The sequence below is a fragment of the Crocodylus porosus genome, unplaced genomic scaffold (assembly GCF_001723895.1).
Source record: "Crocodylus porosus isolate Cpor-Errol unplaced genomic scaffold, CroPor_comp1, whole genome shotgun sequence".
NCBI lineage: Eukaryota > Metazoa > Chordata > Crocodylia > Crocodylidae > Crocodylus > Crocodylus porosus.
The window spans coordinates 28134940-28159418 of record NW_017728917.1 but is presented as its reverse complement, the minus strand read 5'-3'; the positions used below and the strand labels follow the sequence as shown (position 1 = coordinate 28159418).

The 24479-nt window shown below is 43.4% G+C and overlaps 1 protein-coding gene across 1 annotated transcript in view; it reads right to left on the bottom strand.

The window, feature by feature from the left end:
* Nucleotides 1-15620: 15620 nt before the first annotated feature.
* Nucleotides 15621-24479, bottom strand: part of NUP210 (nucleoporin 210) — a gene marked incomplete at its 5' end in the record, with an annotated part of 113610 nt that continues 104751 nt past the window's right edge. Inside the window, 6 exons of the mRNA XM_019537020.1 lie at nt 15621-17850; nt 19179-19262; nt 19392-19487; nt 19922-20138; nt 21786-22036; nt 24120-24266. Of these exons, the coding sequence (XP_019392565.1) occupies nt 17762-17850; nt 19179-19262; nt 19392-19487; nt 19922-20138; nt 21786-22036; nt 24120-24266 (884 nt within the window). The remainder of the gene's footprint in view (nt 17851-19178; nt 19263-19391; nt 19488-19921; nt 20139-21785; nt 22037-24119; nt 24267-24479) is intronic.

Below are 24479 nucleotides of genomic sequence, written 5' to 3'. Positions count from 1 at the left end.
ACGGGGAAGCACCGGGGTCAGCTGTTAAGAATCGAAGCCGGCGGCACACCCCATGTGCCCTCGGCCGGGGTTTTTTTTTCGTTGGGTGCACCTTGTTTTCCTTTTTTTGGAACATCACAAATGAATGACCGATCCGGTTGGATGGTTGCACCCAGTGGATCGGGTGAGGGTGTAGGGTGGAGGAGCCCTCATCAACCTGGGACCCCAGAGTGAAGGAGTCTCATTTCTGGACTGTGCACACTGGACCAACTGAACCTATCGGAGTCATCATCGAAGTCATGGCAGGTGAGACAGGCACGTACGAACACCCACCCAGCGGTGAGTCACTCCTTCCGCCTCCAGTGGGTGGTCCTGAGACGGGGAGGCGGTACATACTGTGGCTAAAGATTCACTCCCCTACAATTGTCATACCAGGTCTGGGTGTACTTAGTGCCTTGAGGGGTAAGGACAACCCGTAGCCATGTGAGCAGCCCCTCTGCATTGGTGTTTTCCCTGAAGCCTTCTTCAAACAATATGTCTCCCCCTTTGGCAGAGCTTCCCTTGAGCTAGCACTTTTGCCCCTTCTGCACATGGCTTAAACAACAGGCTGTGGAGACAAGATGTGGAATGCAGAAGGGCTGGTGGTCAGATGGGGAGTTGTGGGGTTGTTGTTGGAGGATTTCTTGTGCTCAATGCCTACAGTGCCAGGTAGAGTCTTATGAGATTCAGGATAGGCTGGGGTGAGGGTTTCTGCTCAGACAAGGAAGCTCTGCAGAGTCTCCTGGGTCAGGTGAGCCAGGGTTGAGGTCAGAGTTTTCCAGTGTAGCCGCTCAGCAGGTTTGGGCAGGAGGAAGGTGGCCATGTGGTTGACCACTGCTGGCAGTGTCGATGTAGCCTAGAAGACCTGTCAGTCTGTCTTACATCCCCAGTAAGGAGTGTGACCACCTTGCTTTGAATACCTCCTCATGAGCCGCCTTAACGCAAGTGCCTGGTGGTGGGCGTGGTGATGGTTCATGCAACCACTGAAAGGGACCTCAGTCACCCCAAAGAAGGCCCCTGAACTCTCCTGCCATGACTTTGAATGTATTTTCAGTGGAGCGGTCTGTTGAAGGTCCCTTGGGGTCGGTCGCTCCTCCTGGTGGGTATTCGTGGGGCTCCACCTCCCCTACACCCCTCCCTTATGCCAACCTATGGGGGGCCACTTAATCTTATTGCGGCCTTCTCTCCGGTCTAGATGATTTTTGGTCTTCATGCCTTCTCCAGGACTCATTGTTACCTTTGTTTCTTTTGGCAGGCTACAGGACTGCTGGATTTGCCTCTCTTGTCTATTTCTCCTGCTATTGCCGGCTGCTTGCCGAGCCTCATGAGCACCCCTGGTGTAGAGGTGTTGGTCAGATCCCCTTGAGGCAGACCTAACCACTGAATAACCAACAAAGAAGACAAGCCATAGAAACACAACAAGAGAGACTATATACTGACGAACGGCAACTAAAGAGAAAACAGGCTTAAAGAAAAAGGGGGGCGGTGGATTGATCAGGCTCAGCTGCCCTCTCCCTCTCTCAGCCCTATAACCTGAGCCAGGGGGCTCCACTCTTTTTGCCAAGGGTATCTTCCGTTCTCCTCTGGGTTAGCTTTTCCCTTTAGCTTTGTACCTGTGGGAACTCAGAGTAGGGAGTCTCTGCCATCTCTGAGACTCCTACAGCTCCTTCAGGAGTGAGGTCTTCCCCTGGATGCTGGTATTTCCTGTGACCAGTGTGGGGTTGAATTTTAATCGCTGCCACTTGGGATGCCTTTCCCCAAGCAGAATCTGCCTCCTCACGCCGGGGCTGTCTGCCGCTGGTATGGGGAGTCTCCGTAGCCTCTGCTGCCTCTCCCTGATTGAGGTCCCCATTTCCTTGCTGGTGCTGCCCAACACCGGTGTGGAGAGCCTCCACAGCCTCTGCTGCCTCTCCCGCTTTCCCCGTTTCTCCGCCAGCATTCCTTTTTCTCTTTGCCAGTTGGTGCTCACTCCTGACATCACCCACCAGCACCAGCTGTATATAAGTGGCTAATAAACTGCGCGGGCTTCATTCTTTGTTCTTCCTGCATCTGGCATCCTGGAGCCGGTAAGTGGTTTTTGTTTTGGGGGTTGTCTTTCCTGGGGTGTGTATCCCCTGTCCTGGGGTCCCCTGTGGGGAGGGTCTCTATCTCCCCTGTGGTTGTGCCCCTGGAACAAGGAGCTATGCTTCTAGATGGTGACTCCAATGCTTGAACATCATCTGTGGGGACCTCCCCATACTGACAAGCTAGGGTTTACTTATCATAGGGCACATGGACCCTATGACAGTGGAGAGCCTTAAATCTAGATGCTTGTTTCTGGCTTCAGGAGGATTCTGACTCTTCTGTCACAGAACGGAAAAGTGGAACCTATGCAGCTTTCATTGTCTTGCAGGCAATTGGGGAGATACAACCGTCTAAGAGCCCTGAGCTTCCTTTGAGGAAGGGGGAACTATGCTAGGAAGTTTTGCTGAGTGACTCTTTCCTGAGGGGTTGTTAAGTGACCCTGAACACCACTATTTGGAGGCTTCACAAAAGAAAGTGGAAGGTTCTTGAAGCTGACCCTCACTGTAGATTGGACTTTCAACTTCCATCTTGTTTCCTCTTAACACTGCAGTTCAGACTTGTCCATTGGCTTTTGAGTCTGCACTGGCCCTTTCTGCTCTCAGATTCTCTGCCACTTGCAGTGCAAACAGAACAGCACTTTTTGCCTCACTTAAAATCCTTCTTTGCTTTAATTCCAGTCCATCAAACCTGCTGTTTCTTAAGCATCATTGTTCTTTGCAGTTCTTCCCAATGCTTTGATTTCCCTTTCACTGCTGTCCTGTCCATTTCAGTTGATTTTAATGTATTTTCTTCTTTCTTCTTTCTCTTTCAGGTCAAAATTCATCTGTAATTTAAACAGACATTGCTTCCGTAGAATTCAGGTTATTGCTGTGGTTTAACAATGGAAGTTATTATAATTACATACTGTATTCCTTGTGTTCTTTGTTTTTCAATGATCTATCTTCAACTTGTACTCCCCTTTATTCTTTTTATGCTCTGTGTTTTCTAGGGAAGAGAAACAGTACCACTAGTAATGCTCAAATTATAATAAGCAACCCATTCCTTCTTTGCAAAATCCAGGCCAGGAGTTTAGATATGCCCTGCGTGTTTTCACTGTATAGCACGGAGCGTTTCCAAGTCAGCAAGATAGATGCTACAGGGACTGTGTGAGCTCAGGAGCCTTAGGAAAAAAAACCCTTTATATTTGCTATACCTGTGTCTTGTCTCTTCTCCATTGTAAAGGACACTGCAAAAGAAAAATACATTGAACACCCAAAGACTTTGTTTAACACATGTTAGGACAAGATTCAGAGATGCTTGTGGATATGCAGGGGCTCTGGATGTTAGTTAAGAGTCATGCTGGAAATAATGACTGAGGAAAGGCGTAAGGATCTCAGGATCTGTCTCACTGATTTGTCATTAAGGCATGGTTGACACAGATGTGTATGTAGGTAACTATACGGATTAGAACAGTGCTTCCCAAACTTTTTCTCAGCATGACTCCATTTATGACCCCATTTCCTCAGCATGGCCCCTCACTCCCAATCTATGACCCTCCACCCCTATGACCCTGTCTGCTGATGTTGTGACCCCATTTGGGATTGCGATCCACAGTTTGGGGACTGTGGGATTAGCAGGTCTGTGCTTTTACCAGAGCAGTTAAGGCATAAGTATAAATCCTAGTGTAGACACAGCTATTCTCGTATTAAGGTACCTTTCAGTAAAGGCAGAGCTATTTGAATACATACCACCTTTATACCACTACTACTGGAGGTAAAATAGGAGCAGGAATTAGTCATGCTACTAGGATAATTATGATACTAACTAAGCTCTAGGGGCCTGAGTCTGATGATTATGTAGATAAGCTTAAATTCAAGGGGGATGGGGGGGAATTCTCATGAGTTTGAGACTTGTCAGTGTTGTGCTGTGTTTTAACTCCCATTTTTCAGAGGAGGACTATAAAAGAGCATATTACCACAACACATCCAAGGTTACTGAACACATGCTATTTCTTCAGGAAAGAGCCTTGCCTGTTTGAAAAAGTAATGAGGTAAAAGTATTCAGGAAGCATAAAAAATAATGCTACTGTTTACACAATGGTAACTACTACTGCCTGGAAATGTAGTTACCTATGCTAAATACATCAATAAGATGCAAGAGCCAGAGAAACCTCAGAGACCCTTAGGAAACAGGAGAAATAAAACAACAGCTAAAGAGGGAGAATTCCCCAAAATATACTATCTGCTTAACAGAAAAGGGCAACTGCATACTGCAAACTATTTTGTAATTATTATAAAACAAAAAGACCCCGAAGCCTTAAAAGCCAAGCAACGGAGCACACAGAACAGGGAAAACAAGATGCTGTGGTGAATTGTTAAGACATTATAAATTGCAGGAAACAGTTTATTAATATAAAAAGCTCTGGAGCAGGCCACCTGCAGTGGTAAACACAGTACCTGCGATAAAAATAGCTTTAAAGATGCGAAGGCCAAATGGCATGGGAGAAAATCTGGAAAATGCTGTTTGCTTGTTAAAGGAAACAAGCAGCTGACAATGGCAAGTGAAATGACAATGCATATGAACAATGTGAAACATTTTCATTTTGAAACTATAGAAGAGAAGAATTAGAGCAATTTAACCCCTAAATTAGTAACCCTAATTTAAGCCCATGAAACACCCTACTCTAGCTGAAGCTAGAGAAATTCCGGGTAAAAATACAGCACTGTCAAAATAAAGCACAGCAGGACCAGTAAACCTGTGCAGCTTGTATGACAGGCCTGAGAATCGGGCTGTAAGAACTCAGTTAGGACTTGGGATGGTATCCAGCATGTGGAATAACTAATGGGGGAGGCAAGAAGCATCTTGGGTTATTTTATAGCTTCCTCAATGCATCTACACAGCAAGGGTGTGCTGCTGTTGTTGCTAAGGATTATTTTTCCCATGTTTTCTACATAGGATTCTCAGGGCCCAGTCTATTATCTACCTTACATCTTTGCTGAGCACAGCAGACCAAGGAGACAATCCTGGAGCTGGTTATAGCTTCCTGGGTCTAACCCACTACTGATTAGGACAGCCTAAGAGCTGTAACTTGATTAGCTGCAATAGTCTTCTAAAGGACTCTCTGTCAGCAGAGAAAAGGCGAAAGGCAGCAGATGGCTAGTTCCAGTATCCTCCCTAGTTACACTTCTTTGCTGGGGACACAGAATATGGACTGTGAACATAGACTGTAGGCTGACAGTACTGGCCTGATGGTGACTTTCTCTGTTAAGGGGATATTTAGAAGATGGTGATTTCATGGGTGCCAAACAAGACAGAAGACCTGCTTCTTCACCTTTAGGTAAATGTAGGGCTCAAGAAAGCCTAAGAGACTTAAGTTTTTTTTAATCAGAAGAAAACCAGCAGCAACGCTGATAGTATAGGCTTTCACACCATAATTTCTAATCCTGACCTAGAAGAACCACATCTTGTTGTGAGATGTTTGTTCAGTGCTCATCCAATACTTTGAAAATGAAACTGCAAAAAGCATGTCCACCACTACGTAGGGGGTTGAGGTATTATATCCAGAAGTTGACTACCTGAAAGTTGGCACTCTAGGGATTAATCATTCTTTTCATATGGGCTATTAAACAACCACTGGTGGGCAAGAACTTTCACTCCATAGCAATGAGATGGTCTGGTTATAATTCATTAATCCAGAACTTGAACAAAAGACTCTTTATAGCATTACCAGTTTAATATGCCCTCTGTGCACTACACACACATAATTGAAAGACACTACTTCAGTTAAACCCTTTCTTGATTCATGCTCTCTGATAACACCACAGATATGTTTTCCCCTTTCATAAATATTGTAAAAGGAAACATATATAATGCATCATGAAAGTACAGATGACCACATTTTATGAGGTCTGCAACTACTGCCTTCAGTAAGTAGTCTCCCAGTTATGTTTGGCTATGCAATTCTGAAGAAAGCTCTTAGCTCCTTTGCACTGAATTAGAATAGAGGACTATGTACTTGTTCTGTCTTCATATATGGGAGAGGCACAGAAAACCTAAAGCCAACTTTAACTAGTCAAAAATATTTCAGAAGTGTAATAGCATTGTATGCATTCTAATAAGTGGAAGTTAATTTAATTTTTCTACTCTACTCTTATGTTAGCCCTACTTTATTTCTTTGACAACCATTTACTGATGGTTCCCTTCTTCCAAGAGCTCATGAGGCTGCCAACACTAATTCAGTAAACATCATCTGTTTTGTTAGCACAATATTTCCTTCCCCTTAAGGAAAAACTCCTTCAACTGGCAGATGCCACAACTTGAGGAGGACTCTGTGGTAACTTAAGGACAAGGGTTGCCAATACTTTTTCTAATCTCTGCTAAGTGCTGAACACAGGTATGTCTTACAGAGGAGCTGTTCACTCAACTTCATGACTAAGATTTGCAAGGACAACATTTAAAAACTGATATATAGGTAGGATTGTTTTTACACAATAGCATATAAAATATATTAGGGTGGGGGAGAGAATCCCCACAATTGTCATAAATTTATTGTGGGTTTTTCAGATGGAGCTGCCTAAACCTGGCCTCAGACTAAGGCTAGAAAAATCTGCCATTCATCTTGCAAGTGACTTGGATCAGGAGCTTAAAAAATAGTGGCTTCAGTGACTGAAGTTTTAGTTGTTACCTCAACCTTTTCTTTAAGAAGGCTAAAAGGCCTGTAAAAGCTATCATATGTACATTTTATTGAGAAATGGTTTATTTTGTGATCCTATGAATATATTTAATGTGGGAGTTACCCTTAAGAGTGCAAGGAGGCCTAATAACAGAAGTAGTGTGAAAATGTGTGATATACAACAAATAGATATACAGAAAGATACCTGCTCTACTCCAGCTGTTAACTACTACAGAAAGCTTGTCATATTGGACATATTCACAACTCATTTTTGGGAGTTGTGAAGTATTTGAAAACAAAATGAGATTTTTATTATAAATTATTTGTTGGCTAATTTAAGGAATTGTCTTTATATAGAATTATTCCACTACAGCCCTTCAAAAATATCTGAGTAGTACTACAGATACTTCTGCATAACCTCATGCTGGAATAAATAAACATATTATTCCCAAATTGTTGCTCCAACTCAGTGCATCATTCTCTTTGAAAAATAAGCTAAATTAGAACAAGGCACTTGCATTCCAAAATAAGTGTGTCCACACATGGAGATATTTAGGAATGACTGCCATTCTTTAACTTCTAAATGTTGATTAGATCTTGTCAGGGAGAGCTGCTTGGACTGGATGTGTGTTTTGGGCCTCTGTTTCTGTTTCCTAATTGCATGAATAGAACCCTTAGAATTGGATTTATAGAACAAATAAGTAAAATTATCAGACTGAACTTTACTTCATGAGCATATTTCATGCTATTAAGTTTACATTCACTGCTCCAGGAAGCATATTTACAGTAAGTTCATTTGGTTAGACACATATGAGAAATTGGACTCAAGGCTGAAAACAGAGCTGAAGCAATTTGTTCCAAAAAAATTGATCTGATTTCTTTTTTCAGTATTCACTCACTCAGGTCTATGTCTATCAAAGATTTTATTTTGCAAGAATCAACTTTGGAAATAAACTTGCTGGTTAATTCGAAAAAAAAAGCAACCAGCACTAATTCTGATTCCACTGAAAGCAATGGGAAGATTCTTGTTGGACCTAAATGAGCTCTAAGTGCGCTACTGACATTTGGTCATATTATAGGCACAAGTTCAATTTCTCCATGTACCTGGACTGGAAAGTACTCAGAGTAGCAGCAATTTCATTAATTTCCAATAAATAGGTGAGAAAACCTCAATATAAGATGCACGGCACAGGACGGAGTCCTTAAGGAGGGCCGTGATCTCCCAAGGCCCCTTACCGTGCCAAGTTGGTCCAATGGGCACCCTCAATTCTCTCCCGCCACGTCTTTGATGGTATGAATGATAGGGAGGCTGTCTTTAAGTCCTCTTGGACACAGTTGAGATTGATTGTCAGGACCCCGTGGGTCCCTGGACCCCTGGTGGGTCCCATGCCAGGATGGATGTCACAATGGGTGTTTTGGGGCACCCTAGCCTTATGGGCTAAGCATGGCTGCAACCACCCCTTTACCAGACCTCAAGCCTCGCAGATGGTAGCAACGTTGTTTGGTCTGGGCCTAGTTGTAATTTGGCTCCCTTGTCCTCCCTGGGCTCTCCGCAGCCCCATCTCGCTCTGTGCCTCCCTGGCGCTTGGGCTCTCTGCAGCCCTGGAAAGTGTTGTGCCCTCCCTGGTGCTGGGGTCGGTGCACCCTAAATGCTGCACCCTCCCTGGCACTGGGGTCCCCACACTGCCATGGGTCCCCTATGAAGCCTCCTCCTTCCCCTAATAGCTTCACCCAAACCACCGATGTTATACAACAATAAACCAAACACTAGTCCCTGAGCTGCAACATAGATTCAAGCCACCTGGCTATAACGTCATTCAAACCCTACTGGGGAATACTCTGTCCCACAGCAGTATCAGGAGCTGCTCATGTAGTCAGGCCTCTCCCCTTTGCTTGCTCTGGGAAAGCTCCTTCCCCATTAGCTGCTGGCAGGGAACTGCCTTCCTGGCCCCAGCCCTGGGACATATGTATGAGTCAGGCCCTGCCCCTTCTGGTCAGCTGACTGCCAGCAGGTGTGGGCCGCTAGCCTGTTCTGGCTGCCCAGGTAACTCACCGCTAGGGCTGTTCCCCTGGCAATTTCAGTCTTTTAAAGGAGCAGGGCACCCTAGTGCCCTGTAATACTGCAAAAAGCCTGAGTCTTAGTAAAAATGAAATTAGAACCTTATAAAGAATCCAATTGTTCTTTTAAAAAAAGGTTGAGCTTTGTGTCAGCAGTAGTTAAATGATGAACATTTATTCCTAATCCTTTATTTTACCTGAAGTTTGATAAGTTATGCAGAGCTTCTGAATGTAAAAGCTATATTTTCCTCCTACAGCAAGTCACTTTAAGAACTAAGCCTCTTTTAAAGAGGTTTATTTTCCACCGCACCTTTTTAGTCCCCTACTACCAGCACTATGAGGAAATATTTACTTACAAATATTTATTTACAAATAAATAGTGTCTAATGACTTGATCCAAGTCATTCATTTCTCAAAACCATTCACTTAACTATGTACAATATAGACTATGTACAACTACGTACAACTGTTGGGAGGGGCTAGGAAATGGAGTAAGTGTCAGAGTAGATGGGAATGCATACGGATTTTTTTTAAATGAGGTATTAAACCTATCTAGAAGTATTTCTAACGTGTTTATTACATGGCAACTACATATCTATCAAGGCTCCTTGACTCATTCTAACTGGAAAGAAAATAACATTTTGCTGGAAAACCCAGATTATAGCTGTGGAAAATAAGGACAATTCTGGAATACTATCTAAGTGCCCATCAAGAATCACTGGGGCGGGGGGTGATGCAGGCAGGGACAGAGCCTGCAGCTGGGTCCCCCTCCTCTCCCCACCTTTGGGGTCAGGCCTACTCCCCATTCCCCCCACCTCTGCCACAGTGCCCCACCCCCCTGCTCTTTTCGGGCCAGGCTGGGCCCAGTATGCCCCCCGCCAAGCCCATTGCCATTTCAGAGCTGGGCCCCCCCCACTCTCCCCGCCACTGTTGCGGAACTGGGCCAGGCCTGGCACCTCCACCCACTGCCATTTTGGAGCCAGGCTGGTGTGCCCCTTCCACCCTGTCTGCCATGGTTTTGAGGCTGGTACCACTTTCCCCCCTGGCTGCCTGGCTAGTGTCTGCCTGCCTCGCCTCGCCTTCCCTCCCCATAAATGATTGGGGAGGGGGTGCAGGCAGAGCACCGCCACCGCATCCAGGGAGCAGGGGGCAGGGAGTAAGGCCAGCTTTGTCCCCCCATTATGTCTGCTCCATCACCACCACCTCCGGGGAGCAGGGTGGGCGGGAGGGGGCTCAAGACCAGCACAGCTCCTTCACCCCATCCCTGCCCTCATGGCAGCATCCAGGCCTGCTCTTCTCCCATGCTGCGGCATGGCCGGGCCCATTCCCCATTTCCCTTGCATCGCCATTGCTGGCCCAACCTGTTCCCCACCCCTCTTAACGCCGTTGCCTCTGCCTCTGCCTCCTCCATGGAGTGGGGGGAGGAGGGACAAGTCAGCTGTGTTGACTTTGCCCCACCCAGTCCCCTTGTCCCTGCTGTCATGGCAGCACTCTGCTGTGGCGCTGCCACTACCTGCAGTCCGAACACTCTTTGAGCACTCTGATTGGCTGACGAGACAGCCAGTCAAGAGTGTGAATAAAGCATTATGGACAGACAGACAAAGGCTTTTATAATATTAGATGAGGGTGGCCAAAGACAAGGCCACAGGGGCCTGGCAGTCACAACTATTGGTCCCAAAGCTGTATTGCAACCAGGTTTTGAACGCGTCTCATGATGTACCATGGGGAGGGAGCACTAGGGGTGGAAATGACCCAGGATAGAGTGCTGGCAAGAGGTATATAGAGAAATCAGACTATTATGCATCCTGCCTTGAGTGCCAGCTGGTCGTTCTCTGGCATGCTCATAGCTCTTGCTGGTACCTGTTTCCAGTGGTTGGCAAACCTTTTGAGTGGGTCAGAGCAGACTTGGTGGGAGCACTGGAGCCCAGGTTCATCCTGATCATCATTGACTATACCACCCACCCTGAGGCTGTGGTGATCTGTTTAGCTTCAGCACAAATAGTGGCCTCCAATCTACTAAATGTTCCGGGTAAGCATTCCTAGAGGGGTTTTAACTGACCAGGGTATGCCTTTCATGTGTTGTGTAAAGATTTCACTGTACCAATGGATTGTCTAGTTCAGTGGTTCCCAAACTCTGACAGATTGTGCACCACCGGTTTAAAATGATACCACCTTAAATACCACCAGCAATTTTTTTTCATATAAAGTAATTATAATAAATTTGTTAACACGTACCACTGACAGGTTGTCTGCATACCACTAGCTGTATGTATACCACAGATTGGGAATTGAATTGGGAATTTAATTGGGAATTTAATTAGACACTCAAGAGGAAGTTGAGGATTTGTCTTGGAGAAGCCTTAAAATTGGGACCAATTGTTACACTACTTGTTGTTATCCACTTGAGAGGTCCCACAGTGCGCCACAGGTTTTTTACCCTTTCAATTACTGTATCGGAGCAGCCCTAGGATGTGTTAGACCTGTTACAAGAATCCTGACAGGCCCAAGCAACAGCAACACAGAATGTCATCCACTACCTCCTGATGTTACAAGAAAGATAAGACCTGATGAGGACCCTCACAAAGGAAAATGTCCTGGCTGCTCAGGAGCTACAGGAACATCAATATAATAAGAATGCCAGGCTCTGGCTTTATCAGTAAGGAGATCAGGTCTTACACTTGTTTCCTTCCTCTGAGAGCAAGTTGCTGGCAAAGTGGCAAGGCCTTTTTGAGGTCTGGCAGAGGATAGATCAGGTAGACCATGAAGTTTGCCTAGTGGGGGAACAGTGGGTTTCTCAGATATACCACATCAAATCTGGTAAAACCCTGGAGGCCCCAAGAGGCCTACGTGGTCTCCACATGTTTGCCAAGAGCTGGCCTGGGGGTTCAGAATCCCCTGGTTGCATTGCTGGTTAGGGGAGGCTTTGATCCCAACTCAACAGACTGAAATAAAAACCCGACTGGAGGAATTTAAAGTGATTTTACAGTGACTCCAGGCAGGACTACCTTGATAGAACATCGGATTAGTCTCAGCTGGGCTGTGCAATCCAGAAGGAATACTCAAGAATTTCAGCATGGCTGAAGGAAATGGTAAAACACAAGATTAAGATGTTGGACTTAGGGGTAATAGATGAATCTGCCAGTGAGAACAGACCCATTATAGTGGTACTAAATCCCAATCACACCATCAGGTTTTGTATTGACTTCTGCAAGGTCAACACAGTTTCAAAGCATGAGTTTCACCGGACCCCCCCAGTGAAGATCCTGGAGGTAAGAGCCAGGCTGAGAAGGTGGGTGAGCGCAGGGGTGCTTGTAGAGGCCTGAGGACTGTGCGTGTGTGCATGCATGTGTGCGTGCATGTGTGCGTGCATGTGAGGCCGTGAGGAGACTCTGACAGAGACATCGGAGGAGGAGGTAAGTATTCCCACCCCTAGGAGGAGACACCATTTGGTGTTGGGGGGCTCTCTCCTGAGGGGTACAGAGGGGGTATCTGCCATCCAGACCCCTTAACCCAAGAGGTCTGCTGTGTCCCTGGGGCCCGTACCCAAGACATTGTGGAAAGGATCCCTGGCTTATCCATCCCTCCGACTATTACCCCATGCTCATCCATGTGGGCACGAACGACACAGCCAGGAATAACCCTGACCAGGTCATAAGTGACTATAGGGCTTTGGGGGCTGGGCTCAAGGGACTAGGGGCTCAAGTAGTTTTGTATTCTGTGCTCCCTGTTGCAGGTCATGGACACAGGGGGGAAGGCTGCGTGGAAGAGGTTACCAGATGGTGGTGTTACCATGAGGGGTTCAATTTCTTTGACAACAGCATGCACTTCAGAGAGAGGATTTCTAGGATGAGATGGCATTCACCTCATGCGGACAGGTGAGGCCCTGAACTACTGCACAGGGCTTTAAACTGACTTTGAGGGGGATAGGGAAACTCCAAGTGGAGCATGCCTGGCGACTGGCACACAGGAAAGCTCCCTTGTGGAGGACACTAGCACAACTGTTTTTGAAAATGCTAACCAAACAATTCTCCCACAGCATCTCAGGAAATCGAGGGTGTCAGCTGGGTGGGGGGGCTCAGCTGCCTGTACACTAATGCCAGGAGCATGGGGAAGAAGCAGGAGGAGCTAGCCCTCCTGCTCTCTAGTGGGCAATATGACCTGGTAGAGATCACAGAGACCTGGCGGGACTCCTCACATGACTGGAGTGTAGCTGTAGAGGGCTACACCCTGCACAGATGGGACAGAGTAGGGAGAAAAGGTGGAGGGGTAGCCCTCTATGTGAGACCAGTACACCTCTCTGGAGGCTGACATTGGCTCCAGAGATAAGCAGCTTGAAACCCTCAAGGTCAAGCTATGGAGGGGGGAGGGCAGGGGTGAAGTGAGAGAAACTTTACTGTAGGCCACCCATACTGTCAGGGACTTGGAAGGCAAGCCATACGAGGAAAGTCTGAGGGACCTGGGCCTCTTTGGCTTAAAGAGAAGGTTGAGAGGGGACCTGATAGTGGCTTACTGCTACATCAGAAGAGTGCATCAGGAGTTTGGGCACCCCGGGGAAGACCCAGACCAATGGGTACAAACTCCCAGAAGGCCACTTCAGGCTTAACAACAGGAAAAACTCCTTCAGTCAGTGTGTCCAGACTGTAGAATAAACTCCCTCCAGAGGTGGTGGAGTCACCTAATCCTGGAGATGTTCAAGAGGAGACTAGACAGTCACCTCACTGGGGTCACCTAATCACAGTCATCTTCCTGCCTAGAGCAGGGGGGCTGGATCTGATGATCTGCAAGGCCCCTTCCAGCCCCTAACGATCTATGAAGTTATATGTACCCTATGCCCAGAATAGATTAAATGGTGGAGGGAATAGGCAATGCAAAGCATGTAACCACCCTGGACTTAACCAGAGGGTATTGGCAAGTACCTTTGGATCCAGCAACCCATGAGATCATAGCCATTGCAATGCCCTGGGGACTATATCAGTTCAGGATTCTGTACCTTTTGGTCTATACAGAGCCCTGGCAGCCTTCTAACACTTGATGGACACAATTTAATGACAAAATACTCTGCCTACACTGAGTCTATAAATGTTGTATCTGGACAACACGGTAATACTTGCAAACACATGGGCAGACCACATCCAGTGGGTGAAAAAGGCTATGATGCAGTGTGCTGGTTCTGTGCAGCCTGGACTTAAAATAATTTATATTGCAGACACACGCCTTGGAGTGGGGCATGGGGGGGGAGGGGTTCCTGTATCTCAACAGTTTGCTCCTCCCCCATTGCAGAAGTATGCTGTGATTGAAAAGGAGTATCTGACAATTAGGTGGGCAGTGGAGAACCTTTGCTATTACTGCGTAGGGGTCCATTTTAGTTTGGCCACTGACCATGCTCCACTAATATGACTTAAAGCTATGTGAGAGGCCAACTCCCAGTGGACAAGATCACATCGTCCATTTACTGATATGCCACCCCCGTGGACCAGCACATGCAAATACAGACTTCTCTGGAGAGGGGGGAAGAGATTTCAAGAAATAGAAGAGTGTATCCTGGGCTGTACTTGTGGGAGGGTGAATATGGAACAGAGTGCATGGCTCAGGCAGTTAGAAGAGGATAGCCTGCTGGCCTAGCATACCTGGATTAGCTGGCAGGGATGATTGGCTGGCCACAGAGGAACTTAAAAGCTCCCGGGGCCGCATCCATACAAGCAGGGACGTTTGGCTCCCCAGGGACAACTAGCAGTAGGATACCTTGTGCTACTGCTAATTGTCCCTGGGGAAAACCTGAGCCATGTGCCCTCTGGAGCATAGCAGGTTACCCTGGGTGGGGGTAGAGGAGGTTGGGGCCAGCACTGGACTGGCCCCAGCAGGATTCCCTCGAGGCCTCTTGGGGCTGCAGCAGTGGCGATCCTGCCACTTAGAGCCTGGCCAGCAGCCACAGCATGGCTCTGGCTGGCTAAACTCCAGTTTTGAGCAGCATGCTCTGCCTCCACATGTCCACTCTGTTTTTGTGAGGGTTTTTTCTGAGCCCTGGATATCAAGGGCTCAACACCCCCCGCACTGCTCCCTTGCAGTGTGGAGAACAAGTGAATGTGCAGTACATGGTGCTGCAGATGAGCCTGCAGAGCCACTTACCACAACAACTGTGCTTGTCTGGATGTGGCCAAGAAGGGGAGGTAAGGGAGGGGAAAGGCTGCAGGGCTGAGGAGGCAACACAGAGCTGGGATTGCCCTCTCAGTGTCTGGGAAAGGACCACAGGATTTAACTGCATATTCTTTATGTATTTGTTTATGGTTCATATTGTTTCCTGTTGGGACAAGTTTGCCACAGGGAAAAACTGTACTGTGAAAAATGACAACCTGTTATACTGAGTAAAACCTAAAAAGTAAATCTGAGAAATCTCTACTTTGTCTATTACCCCTACTGCCACTCCCCCTTCCAGGTGCACCCTAACATTTGAAAAATCCAACTATATTCTCTTTCAGTCCTACCATGCTTCAAATCCCAAAGGACAAATTATAGTCAGTGACACCTTGCTGTACCATTTTCCCAACTATGCCATAATTTCTTTGCAATTACAAGAAAGGTGAAAGGGAATGCACAGGCAAAAGTCAGGACACGATTTGGAGACAATGGAATTGTAGGTGTCCTCAGTGCATAAACTGCAGTGCAGGATCATTCTAAGTGATGGTGATATGTGTGAAAGGAAGAAGCTGGCTTGACTGTCAAGTCCTAGGGTAAGTTTACAGGCCTGGCAATGACAGGGCAAATGCCTTTTTTACTTCAAACTCATCAAATTTTATATGAATTCATTAGAGACCACAAGCAGAATGTTTTTCAATACAGAACTGAAATTTAATGACATCAAGGCATAGTCACATAGTGGGGGTTGACAGCAAGGGACACAAAAAGGTAACGAATGCACAGTTAGCTTTTAAGGAGACAGGAGAAAACACAAATGGTCAGTAGCGCTATATTAAGTAATCTTATAAAACTTTATTAAATAAGACAAGTATAAATGCCCATATATACATCCAAATTGTCAATTTTAAGCAGTACTAGTATGTAAGGCACATTTCTCTTTCAATAGCTAGTAAATAAATTATAAAAAACCTCACAAAGGATCAATAATTAACAGTGCTTAATTTTTCAGTAACAACTGCATAAAAAAACCCTACATGCCACACAATTTGTCTGTGTGTACATCCCTGTCTCCTCTTGCATAATTTCATGTGTTGATCACATATGTTGTGATGCCTTGTTTTTTTAATCAGAACACTTGTGACTACCTTCATTATGGTTCTTTTGGACAATTCACACTTCAGGAATTATTCACAGCTGCAACATGGATAATGATACCTAAATGTAAACAAACCCCAATTCTGAGGGCAACAGCTGCAAAATAGCGCCTGTGGGACAAGAGAAAATATCTGCAGTTGTGATCCACAAAACAAACGGTTTTCTTTACATCATAATTGAGGTAATTTTTCTATCCTAGGGCCAATGTTTTAGGGCAACTTCTTGAACAACAGTCTTTTGTTTCTCTCAACGTTTAAAATTAACATAAAAAAAACCTCTCTCTTTTGTGCACATTGCTAGCAGCTTTACTTTCTGAAAGCATGGCAGGTCTGAGTGTGTATAGTAATTTACCACCTGGTTTAGTCAAGAAACTTCTGATTTATCTGTCAATTGTGCACAAATGTCATATGGGTGTGGGCGTGTTCTAGTCCATCAGAAACACACACATAAAATAGCAGAGTAATAACTATGCAATACACTGCATACATAAGTATTTTATTATACATACACATTATACAGTAGGCACTATTATTATTGGGTAAGATATTAATTACGAACACAGTAGTTCCTGGCTGATCTTAGCATTAATACTTTACCTAATAGTAAAAGGCAATCTTTTAGGGTGCCCAGAGAATATGTATGCAGGTATATTGCATCAGAGACAGAATAAACCAACTAAAATTTATCATTACCATGAAACAAGCTACTCAGTTTATGAGGCAGTAACTGGGCAGTGGCAATGGATGTAGGCTCAGTTTTGGCAGAGGTATTTATATTTTTAAAACAATCAATCAATAAAAATATCATATCTTTCATATTTATAATAACGATTAAAAAGGTGATGAAAATTACTGCCTTCAACTAAAATATTTGCATACCTCTACATAATTTTAGAAATCTTTATTACCAAATGCAGATTCTTCTAAGAAGGCACATGCTTTTTTTGCATTCTTGGTCACAGCATAAGCATACAGTAGCAAAAAGGAATACTGCAATTTTACCTAAAAGAAACCATATCTGTATATTTTTTGTTTTTATTTTTGTTAAAAAAACTAATTTATTCACAGTTATCACAGCATTCCTAAACTGGCAAGTTATAATGAAGATTCACATTGTAAGGCTATAATATAAGAATACTTATCAGTGCAGTACATTCCTGAGTCTTGGAACCCAAAGTAAAACTTAAGTCCTTTTACACATACAATCCTTCACATTTTTTGGCTCACGTTTTACCTGCTTTTCTAATTCCCTTTTTTTAAAAAAAAACTTATTAAAAGAAAGTTAGTTTCTACAGAAAGTAAATAAAAGCCACTACCATTTTCTCCTAAATGTAGCTTCCAATACTTGAAGCGTGCAGGAATGCCAACTTAGCACAAAAATTGATTATTGTCCAGTCATCCTTGTCAACTGAGCATAAAACAGAAAACAGCAGAATAGAGTTTAGAGGATTAAAAGCATCCCCATAAAAATTAAAGGAATGCCAGGCATTTTTTTTAAAAGGTGTTATACAGTATGCTTTAAGACAACTTGTACCATTACTGAGCATCTGCAAATTTTCAAACTTTGCTGAGATTCCTCCACAGTGAAACACTTTTACTATTAGTAAAGGCACTGACTTTTAAAAAACCCAAGTATATGCCCTTATGCAGATGAATCTGTAGTCTCTTGAAGCTTAAGAGGCTAAGAAGTACTCCATAGAATGGAGGAAGGGCTGCTTTTTCTATTTGAAGACACAGGACTGAAAGGACTTGCAGGTGAAGCAGAAAAACCTATAAAATGGGGAGAGGAAAAAGAAAATTGTATTCATAAAGAGACAGGACATGGTGAGAAGGCAGAAAAACAGTTACTCTTAGAGCATTTGGAAATGGGGAAGGGAGTCTAGAGAAAACTGAAACATTTTCTTTTATATTTTGGGTGCATTTTCATCTACTTATACATAGGAGGCTTTTCTAGGTACTGTCATAAGGAAATAATAATTATAATAAAAAATCCCACCCACAAACACATGACTGCCTGTGCATACACGCCCATAAGAAAGCACAGTTCATTTCAGTAATAAACGATAACTGATAGTCTTGATTTGCTTTACCTCACCCAAATATCTGAATGATACTATAAGACTGTGTTGCTTATTGGTATCTCATTTAACGGCATTGACTGTCTACTAGAATCAACATCCAAAAAACAAATGGCAAAAGCATTGTATGTGCAATTTCTGTTTCTTAATTTCTGAATCTTAAACCATAATCCATACATACAAACTTGTTTCCCCACTATTAGAATCAAGTATTCTTCAGTCTATACTCCCAACTATATGTGTTTGCTACAAAGCTAGGATGCAAATTTATTGTAGTCAGTGAGTAAATTATAAACGAAGTACCAAAACTGCGCAGAATTCCTCGATTGGCCTCTCTATTTTTTTTTTTTTACTTTGCTGTGCATATTAGAATTGCTGGTTATTAGAATCAAGAATGCTCTTCCCAAAGTGATTCTAAGAAACAAACTAAGGACAATAGTACAATGGACAATGCTAAAGAGCCAAGGCTCTTTAGTGAAGCACTTTATTATGTGCTTAAAATATGAAGAAATATTCCCTGCCAAAGGCCATGAACTATTTGCATGCTTAGTCATCCCTACAGTTAAAGTAACAAATATGAATTGTTTAACCTGCTGGTTGTCTATACAACTTTGAGAAACTGAATAATATTTTTGTTGAAAATGTAAATGCGATTATTTTCCTAATCATTGTCAGGAGATTATGGAAACCCTGTAGTAAAACAGACTACTTATTCCCTTACCATCCAAACTGCCATTAAAAGATCTTGACTCTCATCTTTATTGCAAGTAAAATTAGAAGTAGTTTCTAGCTAAGAAGTCACATGAATGCAGAATGCAGTATGTGAGCTCAAAAATCAAGTAAAAAACAAAAAAACAAACAAAGAAAATGTTTCTAAAGTCATGTACAGTGCTTTTGTGCCAGTCTTGCAATCTATTTCAGGATACAGACATCTTTTAGTGATATCTCTTAATAGTCATTCAAACGAAATAGCTAGGGTAACCAATTTATTTAATTTATAACTGGGTAACAGCTGCTTACTGTTACGGCTATGTTGAGGAGTTGTCCTTGGGGTGAATGCTGGATGAATATGCTGTTCCTTCGGTGAGAATACTGCATGGTAGGCTGAGAGATGTTAAAAAAAACAAAACAAACAACAAAAAAAAATTTCAGCATTGGAATTATTCATTTAAATCACAGTTAAAATAATGTTTATAAAGTAAGGAACAATATTGCAGCCTTTTATACTCTTACCTATGATCATAACAGCTGTCCCTGCTAGCAGTGCAAAAAGCGTGAAGAACATTACTTGATAGGAATCAAGGAAGTGTTGGAATAAGCTGGCTCCATCTGTGGAACCAATTGAAGAGATAACATAACCATGTTATAAATCGCATCTTATCTCTCTAATCTGATCTAAATATAAATTAGACTCCTTTCCTACATCTTATTTTATTTTGAATATTGTGTTTAATACCTTTGCATTAGATGCATTTAACAGCAAAAGTACTGTTGGTTACTAAAGCATCATGGTATCTTGGAGGGGCAAGTGTACATTAAAAGAGTGATTGCATTTTGAATGAACCATAAAAGGAAAGGTGTCCAGTTTCAGCCACACTCAACATTTGTATGCAAACCTCACTGTCAGGGTATTAGTGCATATCAAACAGTGATAGATAGCTTCAGCAGTCAGCTCAGATTTAAACTACATTAAATTCTGTAACTCCTTGAACATTAATGGGAATTAGAATTTTATTCTGACACAAAAATTTAGAGAAACTTACGTCTCACTGGCCCACTTTTGCCAGTTATATAAATAATTGTCACTGGAATAGTAATAGACTGGTCAGTCACTGTGCTAGATATCGTAAGCGTGGTTGATAAGGACCCCTGGCTTGTAACTCTTGGATCAGATAAACTAACAGTGTAGGTTACATAACTGGGCAGGCCATACGATTTCTCTCTCTCAAATGCCTTCACCATTGGTGATCCACATTTCACCTGCAAAACAAAGATACTGTCTGAACAAACACTGTACGTGCATAAATGCATACAAATTATATTTGAAGGAAAAGTTACTTCAATGGGGAACACAGACCATAGCCACAGATCTATTCCACCAAACCTGTTCATACCCCCATCACCTCTCTACTTGCAGAGCTCTCAGTTTAAACTTTGTTGATGCTAGTTTTGGCAGCTCCTCTAACTCCACGGGCTTGGGAAAGAATATGCCTATGAGCTCCCCATACAACAACACATGAGGGCAATATCCTGCTGGTGCATGAAACAGACATGCAGAAGGACCATTAACTAAAAAGTGGAACTCCACCCTCAAGAGACCAAACAGAGTGAAAATGGAAGAAAAGATTTTGCTCCCACATCCCTACTAGTTTCATACTGTTAGGTCAGCTGTTGGTTGTTACCTTTTCAGAGAAATGTAAAGAACGGTAATGTCTGCCGAGGTATTTAAGACCAAACCCCCCTATTCTTCTGCAAATCTATCTGACATCAAGTAACGTATCTATTAGAATTAAAAATAGAATGTGACAAGCAAGGAATAGAAATATTTTAATATCAGATGTCAAAGATAAGCGTTAATATTTAGTTTGGAGGGGTGGGGGGAATAGAATACTAGATAACCAAAATGTGTCAAATTATCCTTTTAACTGGAGAAAACACATGCATTAGCACTGTTTGTAGAATAAAAAGCCCTGACATACTATCTTTCCCCTGTAGACATGATAAAAATCTGCTATTCACACCACAGCAGGGAGTGTCAGGCAAAGTTTTAGCTTTTTAAAGGTCATGAACCAACTAGTACATGAAACCATAGAATCATAACAGATAGAGATGACAAAGATCTACCAGATTACTGAGTCAGGCTCCAGAAAGTGCAGAACATCATCCTCTGACAAGAGTTATTCAGGTGGATGTAACCATACACAAGAGTGAAGAAGAGGAAAAGATTATAGCTGGCTGGCATCTATCCACTAATATCTACTGGGATGGACTCTCGTTGCACCTTCTCTTTCCCTCGCATAGCTGTCTGAGGAGAAAATGTCAGAAGAGGACTGCTAAAAAAGAAATGCTTGGGGGAAGCTCCAGATGCGACTTCTCCTCATACTTGTCCTGTTCAGGGCAACAATTTCAGTACATTTTGAGGGAGATTTTATTCCTGGGAAAGTCCTGCTAATTATCACAACTTTATTTCTGATCTGTCACATCATTAGTTTACACAACCACATGCCATCTTTGCAAAAGCCAAATCATACTTGAATTTTATACTTATTTCCTGACCCCTTATTTTTTCTTTTTTCCTGACTATCCCATATATTTGGATTACTGTAGGCAACTTTGTAACTACACCCCTGCCCTATACCCATCTGCCTGTCTAACAATCTGGCCAGCACAGATGAGGCAACCTGGATGGGGATACCTTTCATGATTTTCTCTTGGTGTAGGCCATTAGTAATTTAATACTGCCTTATGCAGGAAAGAGTACTGCACCTTAGAGGAGCATCTCCAAGACACTTTGCCTCTTGGAGTACTCCTAAATGGTGAAGTGCATACTGACCTCCTCCTCAGAACTGTGTCTAATGGTTCAGCACAGTTTTAAATATATAGGATGATTTGCCATGATACACTCACCTCCAGATTGTTGAGAATTTCAGTGGCTCCAAATATTTTCATATCAGAGCTAATATAATGGTTACTTAAGACTATTTCAGTCTGATCAGCATAAAATCCTGGATTGAACGGCACTTCAGTGCTGATCTGCTCACCAGAGAAATGGCTGCTCTGAATTGAGGCTGTAACTATGAGAGCTGTTTTACTCATGCTGAGATGCTTTAGCTGTTTGTCAGTAAGTCTGTGCATTGTGATGGAACAGATATACTGACCTGTAAAAAAAAAAAAAAAAAAAATACAACAAATAGGATCAGCCCTTAATTGCTTCTGTTTCTTTTCATGCCTAAGAACATTTCTTGTGGGTCTCGCTGAGGAATCTTCTTTAGAGGGGCAATGAAGCAATATAAAAATGTGCCCTAATAAACTGAAACTGAGGACAGCAGGGGCAAGCAAGACCTAACACAAATCTCCATGGTACAACATTACCACAGCATTCACTTCACCCCAGTTCATTGTCAACTAAGTGCAGAGGATAGAGGAATAAATAAATAAAATCAGGCTGTTTTCAATTCATCCAAGGTTCTTCATATTCCAGCTGGTTTGAATTACATTTTGAACTTAAGGTTTCCGGGGATATTGTATGAAATCTTTTACTGAAAACCAAGTCTAACAAGAATCATACTTACTTTACCTACTGCTGTAATTCTAGCCAGTAACCATCATCAACTTTTGTGGCATTATCTGTTCTTTATTAATAACAAATTGCTCATGCTTGTGTTACGGGTCAGAGTCAGAAATTCAGATTGGACTGCGACAATGTAAAACAGCAGGCTTTAGTTCAGCTAGATGTACGTGTAGCACCCCCTAGCTTTGGGGAGTAGGTCAGCACAAACCTGTTATGCCTGTACTCCAGGACGGGGCAGCAAGACAGAATCAGGACCTTAACTTTCACGCACATTCTTTTCACAAGTGATCGAGGTTGGGGTTGTTGCACAGGAGTCCAGAATAACTATGTACCCAAACATTCCATCAGGCACATTATTATTTTAAATGAAATTCCACAGGGATTTGCAGGTACCAAAATAGCATTACATATATGAGGGATATATATGAAATTGTTTCCCACTTGCTTCAGAATATGGTGAAAAATATTAATACTATATTTTCTTGCATAACACATGCCCCCACGCAAGACATGCACCTTTTTGGGGGAAAGTACAATTAAAAAAAGAGAAGTTTCCAGAGGTACAACCACATGCAGCAGGGACAGAGCCTAACCTTCAGCTCGCTCACTCTCCATTTCCTGCTCAGGCAGAATTTAGTTTTAATTTTTTCCCTGCTGAATTGCTAGTAGCTTTTGGCTGCTCAGCCAAAAGCTGAAATTGTAGCTGCTGCTGAGACTGGACTCCATCGGTAGAACTAGGATTTTGAAGTGAGATAAAAAAAACAGTCTGCAGGGAAAAGAGAGACCAGGAATAGCTAACAGACAGCAAAACTGCAAAAGAAAGGACAGTCTTATTTTTGGAACATCAAGTCTACCAAAAAGGACAGAGGGCTGTGTGAAGAGGAATGAAGAGCAATTAGCAGAGGTCAGGTAGAACTAGCACAGGGGCTGTCAACGTGTACCCCGGAGGTACTTGAGAGGGCCCTATGCGTACGTGCAGATGGACGGGGACGAAGGGCTACCACGCACCATCCCATGCTGCCGTGCCCCCTGTCTGGCTGTATGGGGTACACTGCTCCATGTCTGGCTGCCAGGAGTACACTGATCAAAAAGGTTGAAAACCCCTGAACTATCAAGTCAACTGACTCCCTCCATATTGCTTATGAGAAACACCATTGCTAAGGCTGGGCAGCTGGGTTTTAAACTTCAGGTGAAGCAGGAATTTAAGAAGGATACAACCAACCAATAAGCCTGCCCTGGATCTGCCCTGATGGATTCTGCCTCTCCCTCCCTCCAGCTGCTGGAGGGAAGAGAAGAAAAAGCAGCAGCTGCCTTCTTGCAGCATCTTCACACTTCTATTCTGAGCCAAAAACCAGCCCCCTTGCTTAAGACATTGTAGAACGTTGGAAGACTAACTTTCTGGAAAACTTCATGTGTGGTATGCAAGTAAATACAGTACCCTTAAGGTTGTATGCAGAAAACCGTCATAAGATGAGAAAAGTGTGTGACAAATGCACATCAGGGACAAACATAAGTTTAACTAAACACTTGGGACCCGATCCTTAATTCCAATATACATCCAAGATTCCCAGTGGTATTATCAAGAGATCTAGCTGTACCAAGAATGATGGACCAAACTGTGGAAGCCCTCTGGCTGTATTTGCAGTCCTGGATCCTTTTCCCCATCTTACCTGAAGCGCTATCAAATCCAGGCTCTGCTGTAAAAATATCATGGGCTGGGAAATCAAATGCAGCATTGTTAAAATGAAGATGGCAGCTGATAATGGACTCTGGCTGTAGTTCTGCAATGGCTTCAATCTGAGCAGGTGAACATTCCCCTAAGGAAAAAAAATAAATCAGCAGGCTTATTAAGATATGAAAAAAAACATGCTAACAGAAAGCAGGGCTCATCATTGCCTCTCAGAAGAAATTTCAGGTCATTCTGCCACCTTCATTATAATTTCAAGCATTCTATAAAAAGGCTTAGAGTGGTTACCATGGTCTTAATGTAGCTGGGAGTAAAATGAAGTTGTCTCCTCTCAAATGCAGTC